This window comes from Oncorhynchus mykiss, chromosome 1 (genome assembly GCF_013265735.2).
Source record: "Oncorhynchus mykiss isolate Arlee chromosome 1, USDA_OmykA_1.1, whole genome shotgun sequence".
Classification (NCBI taxonomy): Eukaryota; Metazoa; Chordata; class Actinopteri; order Salmoniformes; family Salmonidae; genus Oncorhynchus; species Oncorhynchus mykiss.
The window spans coordinates 68,795,905-68,814,092 of record NC_048565.1 but is presented as its reverse complement, the minus strand read 5'-3'; the positions used below and the strand labels follow the sequence as shown (position 1 = coordinate 68,814,092).

The following is an 18,188-nucleotide window of genomic DNA, read 5'->3' as shown; positions in this document are numbered from 1 at the left end:
TATTTTAGACTGGGCGGAGGGCACCAAGCCTGTGGGATTGTATAAAATATGTGACACAGCAGTCTGACAAATTAAGTTATTCATCCTTTTGTGATTAAATTAAGCAAATACAAAGGGGCGACCAGGCCCAGTGCCCACAGTATTTCTGGTGTTGTAATCATGTGCTGCTCTGAATAGCTGTCCCCCTCCCTCCCTCCCTCCTGCCTGTCTCTCGCGCTCTCTGTCTCTCACTCACATACACACACACACACACACGTTTTTGAAAATTGGCTTTGTGTTTGTAGAGCGTAATGCATAGTTCTCATGGAATTCAGATTTATCTCTGTTGGTTCAGTGGCATGCACAACAAGAGGGAAATCTATCACAATTAATGAAACTGGATATGATGGCTATTGGAGAGCTCTGAGTTGATGTTTTTATACACCTGAAGTTGATGTTAAAATCATGAACAAATACCTAATCCCAAAGACTGAGCTGCATGTTAAAGTAAAGGTTCACCCATTTTGATTGTTGTGTTGTTTTTGTGCATCTCTGTGCGATGTTCGATCCACTCCCAGGGTCATTTCATGTGTTCATGTGTATCTGAGCTATTGGTGTTCAAGTAGGCAGAAATCTGTCCGGTATGACGTAGAACTGTGTTAGTCTCATTACACTGGAAGTTAATAGGAATATGACTTTTAGATGGCAAGAACATCTATCATACATGTCAGATTTCAATACTGGCCGATGTCAAAACTCTGGAGAATGTCTTCTCTCGAAAGAGACGTTTATCATATTTTTGCGATATTCCTACCTCGAGAAATGTGTGATTTGACTATTTGTCTGCCTCTTTAGTCCAAAGTGTATTGCAAGGTGCCGTTGCCAGAGATTTTATAGGAAGGAGATAGGAATCCAACGAAGGAATGTATAACGCCGCACCCAGCAGACTGTCGACTAATCATGTTCACGTTGTCACGCTGCGTTCCATGGTTGCTAAGCTAATCGTCACACAATCCCTTCTCAAATTCAGTGTATATATTGAGAAACGTGCCTATTTTCCTCCAAAGTACTTAATGTTACGGTTCCAAAGCTATATACGATATTACAGAAGATTTTTGTAATTTTCTTTAGGTGATAACCAATGTATTTATTTGTTTAAAGGTCCAATGCAGCCTCATTTTTTTTCCTTCTCAATTTCAAATAATTTCTGGGTAATAATTAAGTACCTGTGATGGTTTTCAATTAAAATGGTCAAAAAGAAACAGCTTCTTAGCAAAGCAAGGATTTTGGTAGGACTGTCTGGGAAGGGGAAACTGGAAATTAGGTTTGGAACTCTGTCTTATTGGTCTTATTTAAAGCATGGTGATGTCACCATGGAAGGCTAAAACTCCATCCCACCAAAACAGGCAGAAATTTCAGTTTTTTTTTTTTTCAAACCAGCTTTTACACTAAAAGGGCATTATCACAATTGTATAGTATTATTCTAATCTCCTAGTGTGGAAATATATACAGTACCAGTAAAAAGTTTGGACACCTACTCATTCAAGGGTTTTTCTTTAGTTTTACTATTTTCCACATTGTAGAATAATAGTGAAGACATCAAAACTATGAAATAACACTTATGGAATCATGTAGTAACCAAAAAAAAGTTAAACAAATCAAAATGTATTTTTATATTTGAGATTCTTTGATTCCTTGATGACAGCTTTGCACACTCATGGCATTCTCTCAACCAGCTTCACCTGGAACGCTTTTCCAACAGTATTGAAGGAGTTCCCACATACGCTGAGCACTTGTTGGCTGTTTTCCTTCACTCTGCGTTCCAACTCATCCCAAACCATCTCAGTTTGGTTGAGGTCTGGTGATTGTGGAGGCCAGGTCATCTGATGAAGCACTCCATCACTCTACCATTTTGTTCAAATAGCCCTTACACAGCCTGGAGGTGTGTTGGGTCATTGTCCTGTTGAAAAACAAATGATAGTGCCACTGAGCGCAAACCAGATGGGATGGTGTATCCCTGCAGAATGCTGTGGTGGCCATGCTGGTTAAGTGTGCCTTGAATTCTTAATAAATCACTGACAATGTCACCAGCAAAGCACCATCACACCTCCTCCATGCTTCACGTTGGGAACCACACATACGGAGATCATCTGTTCATCTACTGTGCGTCTCACAAAGACACGGCGGTTGGATACCAAAAATCTCAAATTTGGAGTCATCAGACCAAAGAACAGATTTCCACCAGTTTCTTGGCCCAAGCAAGTCTCTAATTCTTATTGGTGTCCTATAATAATGGTGTCTTTGTAGCAAATTGACCATGGAGGCCTGGTTCACGCTGTTGATGTTGATATGTCTGTTACTTGAACTCTGTGAAGCATTTATTTGGACTGCAATCTGAGGTGCAGTTTCCTCTAATGAACTTATCCTCTGCAGCAGAGCCAAATCTGGGTCTTCCTTTCCTGTGGCGGTCCTCGTGAGAGCCAGTTTCATCATAGCGCTTGATGGTTTTTGCAACTGCACTTGAAGAAACTTTCAAAGTTCTTGACATTTTCAGAATTGACTGACCTTCATGTCTTAAAGTAATGATGGACTGTAATTTCTCTTTGCTTATTTGAGCTGTTCTTGCCATAATATGGACTTGTTTTTTTTACCAAATAGGGCTATCTTCTGTATACCACCCCTACCTTGTCACAACACAACTGATTGGCTCAAACGCATTAAGAAGGAAAGGAATTTCACAAATGAACTTTTAACAAGGCACACCTGTTAACTGAAATGCATTCCAGGTGACTACCTCATGAATCTGGTTGAGAAAATGCCAAGATTGTGCAAAGGATGGCTACTTTGAAGAAACAAATGTTTACTGCCAATGCACTAAGAATGTCATCTTCTTTGGCTTTGATGTATTGGGTATGTAAATAAATACTTATTGTATTTGCCTGTGTATTCATTTTTTTGCTCTTCACTTCTGAAGCAGCCCTCTCATATATAAAGTTCTGCCTTGATCTTGCGCTGCACTCTTTAGCAGTTTTTCTACTCGACTTCACCACCATATTCAGATTCACCGTACGAAATCAGCAACAAATAGGTAGACTGATACATTAAAGGAAACAAACTGATATGAATGTTTATCAGGACGTTCTCTTAGTGGTCTTGTGAATGTCTTCTACTGGAGTCTACATTAGAGTGCCAGTTTACAGTTGGAGCACAGCTCCTAGTATTCCCTGTGTTTTAAGCCCTTTCTGCTCCACTGCCAATAGATGTGCATACGTTAGATGGTGTGGACTGAGGTGCTCTCCTGGGGGCAAAGGTTCAGGCTCTCTCTGTCTCTGCTGTGGTCGTTTGCAGAGGTAGGCCACACATGGCAGCACACACCAGTCAGTGTGGTTTTTATGTAGAAGGACTGAGTAACTCATTTCTGGTGACTTTTTAAAAGGACATTCTACTCCAAAATGAATGAAAATATAATTAAGCTGACACCATCTAAAAATAATTTCTACCTCCCAGAAGTTAGCCAAATAACATATTGGTAAAATTATTTAAAATACTTTTTACATATTGGACCATGCATGTAGCCTATGCATAGTCGATATTATCAGGTATGCTATTAGCAATAAGTATTATCACCTGTAGCCCAACTGATGCCGCATAGTGTTTATAAATAAATAGGCTGATGCATGGGATTGCTCATCTACATTTACCCTATTGGGCTAATCATTAGCTAGATCCCAAATGTGATCTTTGAACTAGATAGCATCCTATTGATGACAATTATGTCCCAATAAACTTGCATAAACAGATTGAGGGTAACTTCAGGTGTTCTGCCACCCGGGGTAATACTGCCTGTACTTCTCACAGAAACCACTTCATTTCACAATTTTCCCCCAAAAAACCTTCCCTGGTTGCCAAGTAGGGAGGTGTTTTACCGTAAGTTACCCTACAATTGACCCATGTTACATTTAGCCTCACTCTCGCCTATGGACTCACAGCAACCATGCAACACCGGACGATGGGTCCAACATGGCCAAATGTCCTAGCTGAGCTTTTTAGTATTAGACAAATTGGACTTAAACAATGGTAAAATCTATTATGCCAAACCGTATTTAATGTGGCTGATATTTAACGCACACGCGCACGCACACACACACAGAGTTGGGAGGCAATAGGCTATACATACATGGATGGGTAAGGGACGTTAATCCCCTTTTTTATATTGGCCAATGTCAGCCAGAGGTCAACCTGGTTATGGTGTGATTGTCTCACTGGTGGTGCAGGGGCTGTCTTTTATTTATTTCACTTCACAAGCCCTGGAGATTGAGCTGAAGTACAGAGCCATATTTAGCCTTTATTTAAGATGATTGGGCTGGCCTGCCAGGAGAGCTGTCTGATGGGCCAGCCCCTACTCACCGATGGCCAGCCAGATCAATACAACACAATTGAGTTCTCCAATTTGAGGGTCTTTGAGACGCAGCCGTGGCACTTACAGGGTGATCGCTTCTGATGAAGTCTTTATCAGCCTCTATTGACGGATTAATTTGAGCACCCTCCACCCCCGTTCCCTTTTACTCTCCCAACTGTAAAGTAATGGATACTAAGCCCCCTCCTTTAAAAGTTTCTAAGAGCTGATGGATTGATCGATAGGAACGCAACGGAGGTCGCCTTCTCTTTTTGGAGTTTACACAACCTCTAAGTTTGTTTTTGTTATTTCTGCCTTGATATCTGATGGGGGTGGGGATTACTTTTCAGAAGCGCTCAGGTGATCCTGTGGTTGTTTTGAGACCATTGTTCAGGCAGGTACTTCAGCATTGTGGCTAAATTTACACCAAATGGACCTTCCCCATCAAAGGAGCATTGAGGATTTTCATGGGGAATACAAAAGAAAACATCAGATCCCCCAAAAAATGAAGAAAAAGAAAATGCAAGCGGGATAAGATTACTTTCAGAAGCAAGTCTAAGAGCGACCTGGCGTCTGATGAAAGGTTGCGGAAATGTCCAAATTATTAAATATTTGATTTCCGAACAAGCCGCGGGGATATTGGATATCGCAAGCTAATGCGCGGTGGTCACGTGCAATCTTGGAAATTGGTCAAGGTTCGTCTCAGCCTTTTGAAGTCACAAGTCATTTTTTGGAGTTTAGAGTAGCTGCTCTAGAGGAAGCCTAATCCATGTGGTATTACTACGGCAAGCAGTGTTTCGACAACACGCCAAACGCTGTTCGTGACTCCACTAATTTGTCCGTTTGTTGTTTTACCTGGTTTGTATTTTGCAGCCCCTCTCGACCCCCATCTCGTTCTCTTGGTTACCCTCAGATGGAGCGGTTACCTCCTCGGATTGGCCCGAGGTGGTTTCCCATCGCGAAAGATGCAAAGCGATCTTCGTTTCTCTGTGACTTGATTAAGAGGAAGATTTGGGGCATCTTCCTCTCCAGCTGTGTTTTGTTGTCTGTGGTGTAACCCGGCTTTAGTCTTTCATTTATACACCACAATCTGCCTCTTGTGGGTGCTTTACGCTTGTTCAATGTCTTTCACTCCATGTCTTTTGTCAATATGTTTTGTGATTGTCATGGAATATGTAAACATGCAAACACTGTCGGTCATTACAGGATTTCTTCCAGTCGCTGTGACCCCGCCGAGCCACCAGCAACCCTCACCCCCACACCAAGCCCAGTCACTCTCCAGTCATTTTCATTAATGCTAAATCCCACATCCTACACAGCTGCCTTAAAAAAAAGCTTTTGGAAATTGAGTTGTAATAAGATACCATGTGCTGCCAAGGTGAATAAGAAGCGGCTCTTGAATGCCTCTCACTCCCTCGGTCTTTCACTCACTCACACACACACTTCGCTCCATGTTGTTCTCATCTTACTGTGCTGCAGCAGTGGGAGAAGGTTACAACCTCCTGAGCAGCTAATTCCCCATTGATCTGCCCTGGGGCACCAGAGCTGTTGACACAGACCTTTTTATAGAGAGCAGAGAAAAGTCCTCACACTGCTGTTCACTACTCTGTTCTGCATGTTTGTGCACAACAGCAGAACTGAGGCTAAGGCCCTACCGAGAATTACCACACTTGGGATTTGAAGATCCCACTGCCATGATAAGGGAAGATAACTGAGAGCATTAAGATATTGGGAAGAAATATTTCTCCATGGTGGAGACCATGTGATCTGGAACACTGAAAAAAGGACATCTATTTGGTACAGTACACTGCTATATATATGCAGTATCAGTGTTCAGGGTTGAATATGTTGACTGACCTGTCCTCTCTCTGTCTCCACAGAGCTGTCAGATGTGGAGCCTAACGTATTCCTGCGACCCTTCCTGGAGGTGGTACGATCTGAAGACACCACCGGACCAATCACAGGCCTGGCCCTCACCTCTGTCAACAAGTTCCTGTCCTACGGCCTCATAGGTGAGCAGCACAGCTGTCAGACAGAGACAGACAGTTCGTTCGTTGTCCTATTGGTAAGCATTGATGATACAATCAGCTGATATCTCAAAGTGCTGTACAGAAACCCAGCCTAAAACCGCAAGCAATGCAGGTGTTGAAGCAAGTTGGCTAGGAAAAACTCAGTTATTTAGCCTAAATATTGTAAGTAATGTAAAACTTACATATATTTATGTGTGGGACCACTACATTATTCTTTAAGACAGCTTTTCATGAAGAGGGTGAGTTGGTTATATTTTCAGTGTTTCCCCTAGGATATCTTTTCAACAATCGTGACAATGTAGCGGGGGAGGGGCCAGCAGGACGTTGTTATTGCGCTAACGCAAGTTAGCAACGTCCATCAATCTGCACATATAAAAATTGTCTCCATGAGTTCATTTGGCTTAATTGCTAAAACCTTGCACTATCCTTTTAAAAGCATGTCTCAGCAGAAATATTTAAAAAAATATATATATATATATTTTTTTTGGAGTGGCGGCAACGATTTAGCAGCAACAGGGCGTCTGCTAAATGAATATTGGGGAAACTCTGTTGTCAATCTGTGAGAACTGTCATCATGGACTCCCTCTGGATTTAGGCAAACCAAGAATGATGTGTTCTCACTAGCAATGCCTAAATGGACTTGTTTTTTTTACGACACAAATAGCACAGCCTGTCCTTGCTAGCATCATCGTGAAAATATGGCAGGCGTCCGTCCGCCAGTTGTTGTTAAAAGTGTGAAATAAGCATCACCAGATGTTATTCTAAATGGCAGGGGGTGGATAAATGATGGTACAGTACATCTCTGACCGTTGAAACAGCTGCAACCCCTCTCTAAATTAAATAAGTGCCATGGGCACATTGAATAACACCATTTAACGCATCCCTGAACTTCTTATTGAGCTGTATTTTTATCATTCAGCTGTTACGTTGTCCAATATTCAGTTAATTAAACATATGTGAAAGGTAGGCTAGGTGTAATTTGATTTCAGCTCCATGACCATTGCTACGATGTCATTTTCTGACTGATACAACAAGCCCTTAGAATACCTGGCAAACTGAATCTAGACGCACGCATGAACGCACTCAAACACACAACCCACACACACCACACCGCACTCACATGCATCACGGTCACAAGCACACACCATCACAGTCCACCCCCTCACAAATCACTTCCCTACTCCCAGAGCCGCTGTCCGTCACTCAAAACCCAACGCCTGCTTCCTAATCCTGTAACCCCCCCCCCCCCCCCCCCCCCCCCCCCGCACACACACCTCATCAGCGGGGTTCAAAGGGACGGGTAACCATGGAAACGTGACCCAGCCACTCAAGACAATGGCCCTCCAGCGCAGAATGAGGAGAAAGATATGACACAGATATTACCCTCCGTTTGAATTCAACCTGTGTTCCTCAAATGCTGTGAGGTCTTTCCCAGCTTGTTAACACTGAGGTCAAAGGCATTGCTTTCCCCTAGCCTCCATCTTAGTCTGCTCACATGGCGAGTGGCTAGTTGGAGCACGCAGTCGTTGGACATATTAAGAAACTGATAATGGTTACGAGGTACTGATTGTATTGGACATTAATACATTTAGTTTTTCACCTGGATATTACTGTACAGTAAATGTTGTGTAGCTGTAGTTAATTACTTGGACACGCAACAACAATAAGAGTTGCGACAGATTTTTATCGTAACTGTATTGTGATTTAAATTGTCAAATAAATTCTACGCCTTCCTGAAAATGTTGTAACCTACAGAAATTGATTTAGAAATGTCATCTATTTGGATTTTAACATTATTCACTAGAATAACTTATTCAAAGGCTGGTAATCACGTTGGTTCTGAGGTCTCGTTGATTAGCCAGTAAGTAGTGCCAAATTACACGGCTTAATTACCATTTCAGACCAAAAAGTTCTTAATACTACCCAGGTTGTTTTCTGGTACTTACGACAGTCATTTAGAGGAAGTGCCAGTAGCTAGTAATTTAGAATTGACTGCCGAGTCAGAGAGCAACCTGTTACCTTAATAACCAGGTGAACGAGAGACGGTCCGTATCATGTTCATAGAGGAATATGAGATTGAATGAATGACCTTTCAGAGTCAAAGGGCTTTTATACTAATGAGACTGCACCACCAGTCTATTCTGATTGTCGCCAGTGAAAAGTCAGCTTAGTTATCCCTCTGTAGTCCAGACATTTATGAGAGCTGGCTATCGATATTAGCTAAGGATATGACCTGTAGCACATACTAGTACTGCACATGTAGGTCTACTCCATCTAGCAATACTTTGGGAAAACGCCTCTTGCTTTCGAAACCCCAGCCAAAGGAAACGTCTCAAATAAAGTCATTTTTACTCAATTGTCCATTTGTCACTCCGTTGTTCAAGTGAGGTAGTTGAGGTAAGAGGTTTAAATTGACTTCTGTTAGTCGTGAATTACTGACACGAAGACAGGCAGAGGGCTGATCCTGATAAATACTGCCATCTGTTGGCTGCAGTGGCAAAGATGATCAGATTTCCTGGTCTGTCACTCACTAGTTTTTGATCATTTATTTTATGGGAATTTGTCAGTTATATTTTTTCCCATTTAGATGTATGTTAAAACTATCACTAAATAGAATCTCATTTCATTTTGCAACATCAGTTTACATTGAATAGGGATTGATTTCACTGAGTTTTTCCACACTATACAGTATATATGGAAACAAAGAAGAGTTGCCTTCAAGTATCACGGCTGAAAAGTCCAATTGCCAAAACATGTTAATAACAGGGATAATACGACCACTGGTGGCATGCTAAATACGTCCCTCTTAGTCTGTCTGCTTTCTTGTAATAGACGTCGTGGTTTTGCTTTGTCTTTGAATGATTACAGAGCTCTGCTGTCTCCTGTGCCTGCAATGTGGTGAGGAGGGCGCAGTGCAAGTTTGCACACATTACTTAATATCCCCTCCAAGGCTCCTCTCAGGAGAACCACACCACAGCATGTAGCCTTGTTCCTTTAACCCTGTGTGTCACGCCGAACATGTTCCCCCTCACGTCGTCCCTTTGTCCCCCCCCCCCCGTCTCCCTGGTGGGTCCAGAGAAGAAAAGAGGGGGACATTTCATTTAGTGAGGGCTAATTCCACTCAATCTATGGCCTGAGGTCTGCTGGCATGGAGGGAGTGCTGGCCTAAGCCCCTCCACTGACAGACATCCCGATCCCCACCCGTCTCTTCTCATCTCCACTCCGCTCCTCAACCACATCCTTCAGAGCCCAGAGGCAGTTCCACTCAGCCTGCCGAAAGCAGACATGGCCACAACAGCCTTATAGGGCCCATAGGACGGCTCAACTAAGCATTTGCCACCACTACCCGCTTAGAGGCGTAAAATATCACACTGGTTTTCTAATGAGTGTTTTACATCAAAAAAATGATTTTATAGGACTTCAAATTTGTTTCACCTAAAGGCCAGTAAAGTACATGTAAAGTACATTTTGAATGCAGCGAAACTATATATTGGTCATTGTACAGTATGTGGAGTTTTGGTGTGTGTGTGTGTGGCATTCTGAAAGCCACTCTCCTCTCTCACTCGGCAGCATTTCTAGTCAGCCTTTCCAGCCCCCCTTTAAACACACACACACACACACACACACACACACACACACACACACACACACACACACACACACACACACACACACACACACACACACACACACATCCAGTCTCTGGTGTTATTTTAACAATGGTCCATCCCTTCATAGGCCATCCTCTGGAGACACTGCCAAGAGGGATTAGTATTTTATATCACTTCTGACATTCTGCTGGATAGCCCGTGGCTCCAGTTTCTGTGGTGGGATGAGACGTTTTCAGCGCAACTTCCACAGTTGTTGTTGCCCTCGCATCTTGAGGGACGTTGGCATGACTCAGTTTCAGTCTGCTAACCCGGTGACTCGTATCATTCACTCAAGTTTACTCAAAGCGTCGACAAACGCTCCAGAACTTTACACACACTCATTTGTCAAGCATCTCAACTGGAAAGTCACTTCTCCCTCTTCATTTTGCTAATGACAGAGATTATCGACCCCTCCCCGGCCTAAACCACTCCTATTGTTTCTATCAATAGATGGAATGTTGTGTGGCGTCATGGCTCTACCTGGAAAAGCTTTCACTTATTATTCCACTCCTTCCCCTAGTATGCTCTGCACTTATTAGGCCTAGTTAATGAAATGCTCCTTTAAGAGCGATGGGGAAAGAAAAACATGCTGTCTCCATTCTGCTATCTGGCTCCAGGTTGGGTTTCAAAACACTGGCTCCTGTTGCCTAGACAGCCAATTGGCCAGCACTGCCCACAAAAGGCCACATCTGGTGATTAGATCTCCAGGCTTTGAAGGACCTTCTGGATGGACCAGCTAGATTGGTGTGTGTGTGTGTGTGACCATCAGATATGTAAGACTTATTGGATCAACAGTCCAGTCATGCAGTGCTATCACTTGTCAGAGAACCTGCGTTCTCGCTGCATTATCTGTTTGACAGCAGCTGTCTCTCTGCATCAAACATGCATTCACGTAATGATGCACTCCTAGATTTGTTTAGTTTCCCCTCTTGCCTTAGAATGGTATTTTACTTGGCTTTTTAGCCATGTTAATGATTTAATCGCTTCAATTGACCAAAATGTGTCCTCTCTGATCATATTGGAGGATTTGTGGTATAGTTGGTCTGGAAAACAATTTCTGCCTCTGATTTTGTGAATATCAAACGTTTCACAGGTTGGCTTGTTGCACAGTGCTGACATCTGTTAAAGAGGGTAATATCAATGTGCTTTCCTCTCAATAATACGGTCCTCGACCTGCCTTTGAACTGGCCACCTACTGCAACTTTCCCCCTTCTCCGTTCTATCTTGTTTTGAAGGACAATGCTTTTTTTAATTAGATTTTTTATTGAACCTTTATTTAACTAGGCAAGTCAGTAAAGAACAAATTCTTATTTACAATGATGGCCTACCGGGGAACAGTGGGTTAACTGCCTTGTTCACGGGCAGATCGACAGATGATTTTACCTTGTCAGCTCAGGGAATCGATCCAGCAACCTTTCGGTTACTGGCCCAACACTCTAACCACTGGGCTAACTGCCTCTAACCACTGAGCTACCTGCCTCTAACCACTGGGCTACCTGCCTCTAACCACTGGGCTACCTGCCTCTAACCACTGGGCTACCTGCCTCTAACCACTGGGCTACCTGCCTCTAACCACTGGGCTACCTGCCTCTAACCACTGGGCTACCTGCCTCTAACCACTGGGCTACCTGCCTCTAACCACTGGGCTACCTGCCTCTAACCACTGGGCTACCTGCTATCCAGATTTGAACAGTGTAATGTGCCTCTCACAGCTTCATTTTATTTCTATTTAACCTTTATTTAATTGGGCAAGTCAGTTAAGAACAAATTCTTATTTACAATGACTGCCTACACCGGCCAAACCCGGACAATGCTGGGCCAATTGCGTGCCGCCCTATGGGACTCCCAATCACGGCCGGTTGTGATACAACCTGGATTGGATTCAGATGAATTTGTCACTTTAATTCCGCTAAAGTGCTGAGTGGAACTTGGCAGCTTGAATGAATGAGCAGTGTATGAAAGAAGCTGTTTTATAAAATGTCTGTGGAAAAAGACGATGACGACTGCGGACTTGTTGTTGTCTGTCCTATGCAGATGCTAACCATGAGGCGGCAGCGGAGGCCATTGAGAACATGGCAGACGCCGTCACTCACGCCAGATTCGTAGGGACGGACCCCGCCAGCGATGAAGTGGTGCTCATGAAAATCCTACAGGTAATCTTCTAGCTAAAATCTTTCAGCTAACGGTGCACCAGAAAATGATTAATCAAATGTGTTTATTTCAAACAAGCATAAGGGCTGCATATCAACTGTCACCCTGTTTACAGTAGTAGTCTGTCATAGTATGACACTTCACTATATGGGGGATCGGTTGTCATTTTAAATTTGATACAAGTGTCTTACATGCATGAATACCCTGGCTGGATTCCCTTTGAGGCTGGAACATTTACTTTATGATACCTCGTAAAAGAACTGAGATGACCACTCTGAATGTTACGCACACACTCACACGTACACACACACACACACACTGCGTCTGCCGTGACAGGTCCTGAGGACCTTGCTGCTCACGCCCGTCGGAGCCCACCTGACCAACGAGTCTGTGTGCGAGATCATGCAGTCGTGTTTCCGCATCTGCTTCGAGGTGCGCCTTAGCGGTGAGTTCTCTCTCTGTAGTTCTCCCAGGGATTGATACACACTTCTAGCCCCCATGCTGTGTTAGAAAGGAACGCTAAGCTGTATTTTATGACGCTTTTCAAGGGGAAAAATATCAGGAACTCGTAGATGGGAACGTTTAGCTTCCATGGCCTCAGGGGTCCTCCATCACACCAGCCTAACAATATGAGTTATACCGCTCAACTCCAACTCTCACCCCCTCCAGGCCTTCTGCCCGTAGTTCACTAACACCCCTTACCCCTCCCCCAGTCCCTGAGATGTGCATTATTAGAAAACCCTCCTAATCCTGGCCAAACGCATACAGACAGGAGGTCCCAGCCTGGCCTCTCTCCTCTTGTCCTCTGGGCTCTAATGGCACCTGCCCTGTTTGTTTTGCCCTCTCCACAGAGCTCCTGAGGAAATCAGCCGAACACACACTGGTAGACATGGTGCAGCTGCTGTTCTCCAGGTAAACGGGGTTGGGTGTGTGTGTGTGTGTGACAAGTTCAACCCCCCCCCCCCCCCCCCCCCACCGTACACTGTGACTGGAAACCTTCAGGAAATTAACTTCCAGTTTGTCTTTTGAGACCCATTTCTGTTAGGTTATTGGATTAGAGCACCTACCCAGAAACCACTGGGAGGGAAAGGTGTAGGGTTAGGGCTTACTTCACTGTGCTCTGTTTAAATTGCAAATCTGTTTAATTATACAAGTATGGGACACTTTAATTTGAAGATAATTTAGTCAACTTAAACTCCATATGAAAGTCCCTGCCCTCGTCATAAGACCTGTGAACCAATGTTTTTGTAAACAACATTGGTAAACTGTGGTGTAGTGGTACCTAGAGAAGTCGGTATACTCTAATTTTGCCACAAAATTTAAAAAGGAAGGAGATTAAAAAAATAAATAAAATAAAAGTTTTCCTATAGATTTATCAGGTTGTCACTCTCATAATCTACTTTTTTTAAATAAAAATATATTTTTAAAATACGGTTCTACCACAATTCTTAAACCACATCAGGAGACACTTTTTTTAGGTACTGTACAATATCCTATTGCAGAGTTTGCAAAACAAATGCCCCTCCTGATTGATACAAATCATCACTAGCATTTTGACAGGGTAGGCTTACTTCAGTCAATATTTAATTGGGAAGGTTTTTGGGGAAATCCTTTTAGACGTGTTCATTCAAACAGCCCATGATGACTGACGTGCACATCGCAAAGATTCAACCAAGACTTCACACCAAACTTTTTTCAGTACCTTGTTTGCATACCCATTGTTGCCTTAGTTACCATTTACTGGTAGATATACATTGAAACGTCTTTCCTACCTACCGGCTACCAATGTCGTTCTTCTGTGAGCTGCTCAATGCAACAACCAGTTGAGAGCTGTGTGCTCTCTCGCTGTCCACAGATGATATTCTGCTCAAACTAGGCTACCGTTATGTGTGCAGCACATTAATATATTTCAAGTGCTTTGTGTTAGCTACTTTGTGCATGATTTCTCTATTGTACTAAATAATTGATAGGCCAGAGATTCTGGGTTCGCGCCCAGGCTCTGTCGTAACCGGCCGCGACCGGGAGGTCCGTGGGGCGACGCACAATTGGCCTAGCTTCGCCCGGGTTAGGGAGGGTTTGGCCGGTAGGGAAATCCTTGTCTCATCGCGCACCAGCGACTCCTGTGGCGGGCCGGGCGCAGTGCGCGCTAACCAAGGTTGCCAGGTGCACGGTGTTTCCTCCGACACATTGGTGCGGCTGGCTTCCGGGTTGGAGGGCGCTGTGTTAAGAAGCAGTTTGGCTTGGTTGGGTTGTGTATCGGAGGACGCATGACTTTCAACCTTCGTCTCTCCCGAGCCCGTACGGGAGTTGTAGCGATGAGACAAGATAGTAGCTACTAAACAATTGGATACCACGAAATTGGGGAGAAAAAGGGGTAAAAAATAAATAAATAAAATTAATTGATAGGCGTATACCTCCACTTTGATACGCATCAGTGGGGATTAAGAAGTGAGTACACGCAATGCTCCTCGGAAGAATACGGCATATACCTGTGTATACCCTCCACTACACCACTGACGTTAAAGCAACAATGGTCATCGTTCAAGATTTTAATGCTAAAGTTGTTTTACCATCAACTGGTGGTGGTGTATAATGCCTTGGAAGCCTCAATAGGTATTATGGTTAAATACGTTAACGTCCTCAGCAACACTTTGCATCTTAATATGCCTCTGCATTCAGAGGTCACTGGTTCACTAATGCAATAACATGCCTTTTCTACCGGTATTTAGCATGGGGTGGCTCCACATCGCTTCCCCACCTCCTCTCCCAGAGGCCCATACATTAGACTTCCACTCACATCGTCTCACAGACGAGGGGATGAGCGCCAGATGTATGATCTGCATATAGATGAAGAGGAGTGGCTCCCCCATAAACCCACACATGCAGCATTAGCATGGCCATTAATCCTGCCAGAAATGATCCGAAAATAATTGTGAATAGAGTCGTCTCATTCTCTAAATGTATTAGAGCCCCCCCCCCCCACCACCGCGAGAACAAACAAAATATAGTCACGGTGTAATTCTGTCTTGGAGGCGCGTGGATGTCAGACGAGGCTATTTGATGCAGGATTTGTTAAAAAACATGGTGTTGTCTTTCACAATAGAGCCAGTTGATATCACCAAGTCACCGTCAGCACGTTCTTGGTCCGTTTGTGTCAGTGCTGGGAGTTGTTATGCACTGTAGCAGCTTGTTATCATATTTCTTACAGCACTGTGTATTGGTTGTCGGATATTCAAATAGAAAATAATGACAGCCGTTGCAGTCAAAGGAGGCGTCTGTGTCCGTGGTAGAAAAAAAAGTAGGCCTATTACTGCCCTTTTCCCAACATCCAAGTACCTTGAGGATGCCTATAACACCACGTCCTCATTTGTCGGTGTCTTTATTGGCTGGCCAGCCCCCCCTCTTGTCCACAGCTCGTCCATAATAAATAATAAAGATGTGAGCGCCTTGGGCAGCCCCCCCCCCCAGGCTGGGCGTAATGAGCAGCGGATCTCATTGAGTGTTCACGAGGAGGCTTAGATCGCCTGCTGAAAGTATTAGGGATGTTAATCTGTTGGACCCACAGATCATCCAATAATCGAGCTTGCAAGACAAGACTATTAACGCGGGAGTTAACGTCAGGGGCCTGTCTCTCTCTCTCTCTCTGTGTGTGTGTGTGTGTGTGTGAGACAGCCAGTGACATCTCATTCGCCGCAAAGCCCAAGAGTCCACAGAGCACAAGGATCTCAGACAATGTGTGATGCATTAGAGAACATTACGCTGCACAGCTCATCTCACCAAGCTCATCTGGGTCCGGGAATAAATGCACTCCGAGACAGATTGCTTCTGTCTTCTGTCAGCCTAGTGCCTCATAAGCATTGTTCTCTCTCTCGCTCTCTGTCTGTTTATGATTATTTTCATGGAAGTTTGGTTAGTTAAAAAAATAACTTTGTAAAGCAATTGTCAACTTGTACACCAGCAGTTTATCTTCTTCTGTCTGCAAGCCTTTGAGAGATTACATATTATTTCAGCTAAGATTACCAACAAATGTACAGGTTCTTTGTCCCTGCATGGATATTGAGGTTACACAATATATTTCTTTCAGTGTGGTATTTAAGAACATTCAGACTAGTCTCCATGTTAGTCTAAACGGTGTTATGCATGTAGCTACTTCCCTTGGCGTCACAAAGTTTTCTAGGTCTTAAAACCATCTGTGCTCTCACCCTGCATATTCAGTGTGCAGGTTGAATTGAAAGTGACTCATCTTTAAATATTGTCTGCAAATGGACAAACTGCTTTGTTGGTGTGGATATCAGGTTTCCTCTCGCCTCACGGTGGCTGATGAATGAATTACCTTGAATTGACAGTAGAGGTTGAGAAGGCACAGGGGCTCAACACAGAGGGAGGAAAGAATCGTTTGATCAGACAATTGACATCTATTTTCCGTTTTTCTTCCAGACTACCCCAATTTAAAGAAGAGGCCAAAAGTTTTGTGGGTGCTAACATGAAGAAGGTAAACTCAAATTAGGCCTAGATGTTGAATGTGCCACTACTCTCTGGCTATGACTAATTTGCTTGCAATACCCCCTCCCTTTGTCTCCCCTTGTTCCTGTCATCCCCATGGTGCTGTGAATAATCATTGTACTCTGCAGGGATGGCCACCGCAACAAACCCTCTATTGGTTCTGAAACTAGAGTGCATGAAGTATCCAACAGGGAAGAAATTTAACCTTTTTTACTGGGTGTCTACTCCCTCACAGCTAAACAGAAAAGTGTCTTTACACAATAATAATATCTTGTCTTGTGGTACAGGATTGAAACTGGATACCCCAAATGCCCTTCCCTCCCTCTGCTTCCACCCATCAAGATGGCGTTCTTTCCCAGTATCACCTCTGTCTCATCGGATGCTGCCTTCAAAAAAAAAAATGGTCCTTTGTTGATTTTCTTTGAGTTCAAACTGCTCATTTGCCTGTGTTCCCTCCCACAGATCCCATCCTGTATCCTGGACACACAGGATCTTATTTGTGCAGAACAGCCTATAAACACCAATCAGAGGGGCTTAGAGAGGGTACTTGATAAAGCCACAACTTTCCATTGGCTCTCGCTAGTGCATTGAAATGGGCCAGGATAGCATGGCTTTCTGGAGTGAATGCATGAAGATGCATTTGAGGGATATTTCAGCATTTTCTTAGAACTTTGGTTTCAAGGAATTTCATATTTCCATAACACAAATTTTACATCCATTATTCAAATAGTTTTTCCCACTTAACAACTTAATGAAACTTAATTTAATGGAAAATAAATGTTGGCTAATAGTTTCAGGCTGTACGACAAAATAAGTTGTAGTCATACCCATTTTTGTATATTTGCATCGTGTAGCTTAGATCGGACATTTCGCTGACATTTCTGGTTTAGCCTCACACCACAAAAAAACTCCAAGTGACTTTTGTTTCACAATCATACCTCATCAAACCTAGACTCCAAATGTACAAATCGTACAAATAAACATAGTAATGGGCTTGAAGCAGCTCCAGTATGAAATCTGCCATTCTGTCTGATTGCCTGCCCTTCACTGTTTTGTCTGCTCATTCTTGAACGTCTTCGTATGGAGCCTCCTAACCCACCACCCCTTCCCCAAACAAACCCATCCCTGGGGAGTTTGCATGGTGCTCTGTTCGGACCCCCCCCCCCCCCCCCCCCCCATGCATCACTGACTGAGTGTCTTGTCTGTGTGCTACTGCTAAAATGTCGTCCATCACTAATCACGGGCACCTGCCCCCTTCTCTCCTGAGGCTTACAATATCTTGTGGAAAAACAAACGAGTGCAGGTAAGGAGACTCTGGTGCCTCAGTTGGAGAATGACCATCCCTCCTTCCTATCCACCCTGCCCCTCCTCCCTTCTTGTTCAGAACCCATTTGCCACCCCCTTTGGAAGATTCATACACAATGCGATGGGGGCCAAAATTGTTAAAATATTTGTATACCATATTGTAGATGCATCTAA

The 18,188-nt window shown here is 43.7% G+C and overlaps 1 protein-coding gene across 10 annotated transcripts in view; it reads left to right on the top strand.

Annotated features, from left to right (window-relative positions):
• The window catches only part of LOC110528038 (Golgi-specific brefeldin A-resistance guanine nucleotide exchange factor 1), a 79,445-nt gene that overhangs the window by 34,577 nt on the left and 26,680 nt on the right, over positions 1-18,188 (top strand). For 6 of the 10 annotated variants that reach the window (XM_036983850.1, XM_036983834.1, XM_036983836.1 and 3 more), the window contains 6 exons: positions 6,256-6,387; positions 12,090-12,208; positions 12,543-12,651; positions 13,058-13,118; positions 16,644-16,698; positions 17,172-17,252. In XM_036983850.1, coding sequence (XP_036839745.1) covers positions 12,128-12,208; positions 12,543-12,651; positions 13,058-13,118; positions 16,644-16,698; positions 17,172-17,252 — 387 coding nt within the window. In that variant the 5' untranslated portion in view covers positions 6,256-6,387; positions 12,090-12,127. Of the gene's footprint in view, positions 1-6,255; positions 6,388-12,089; positions 12,209-12,542; positions 12,652-13,057; positions 13,119-16,643; positions 16,699-17,171; positions 17,253-17,976; positions 18,013-18,188 lie in introns of all 10 variants that reach the window. The other 4 variants (XM_036983859.1, XM_036983858.1, XM_036983848.1 and 1 more) reach the window with 2 other exon arrangements.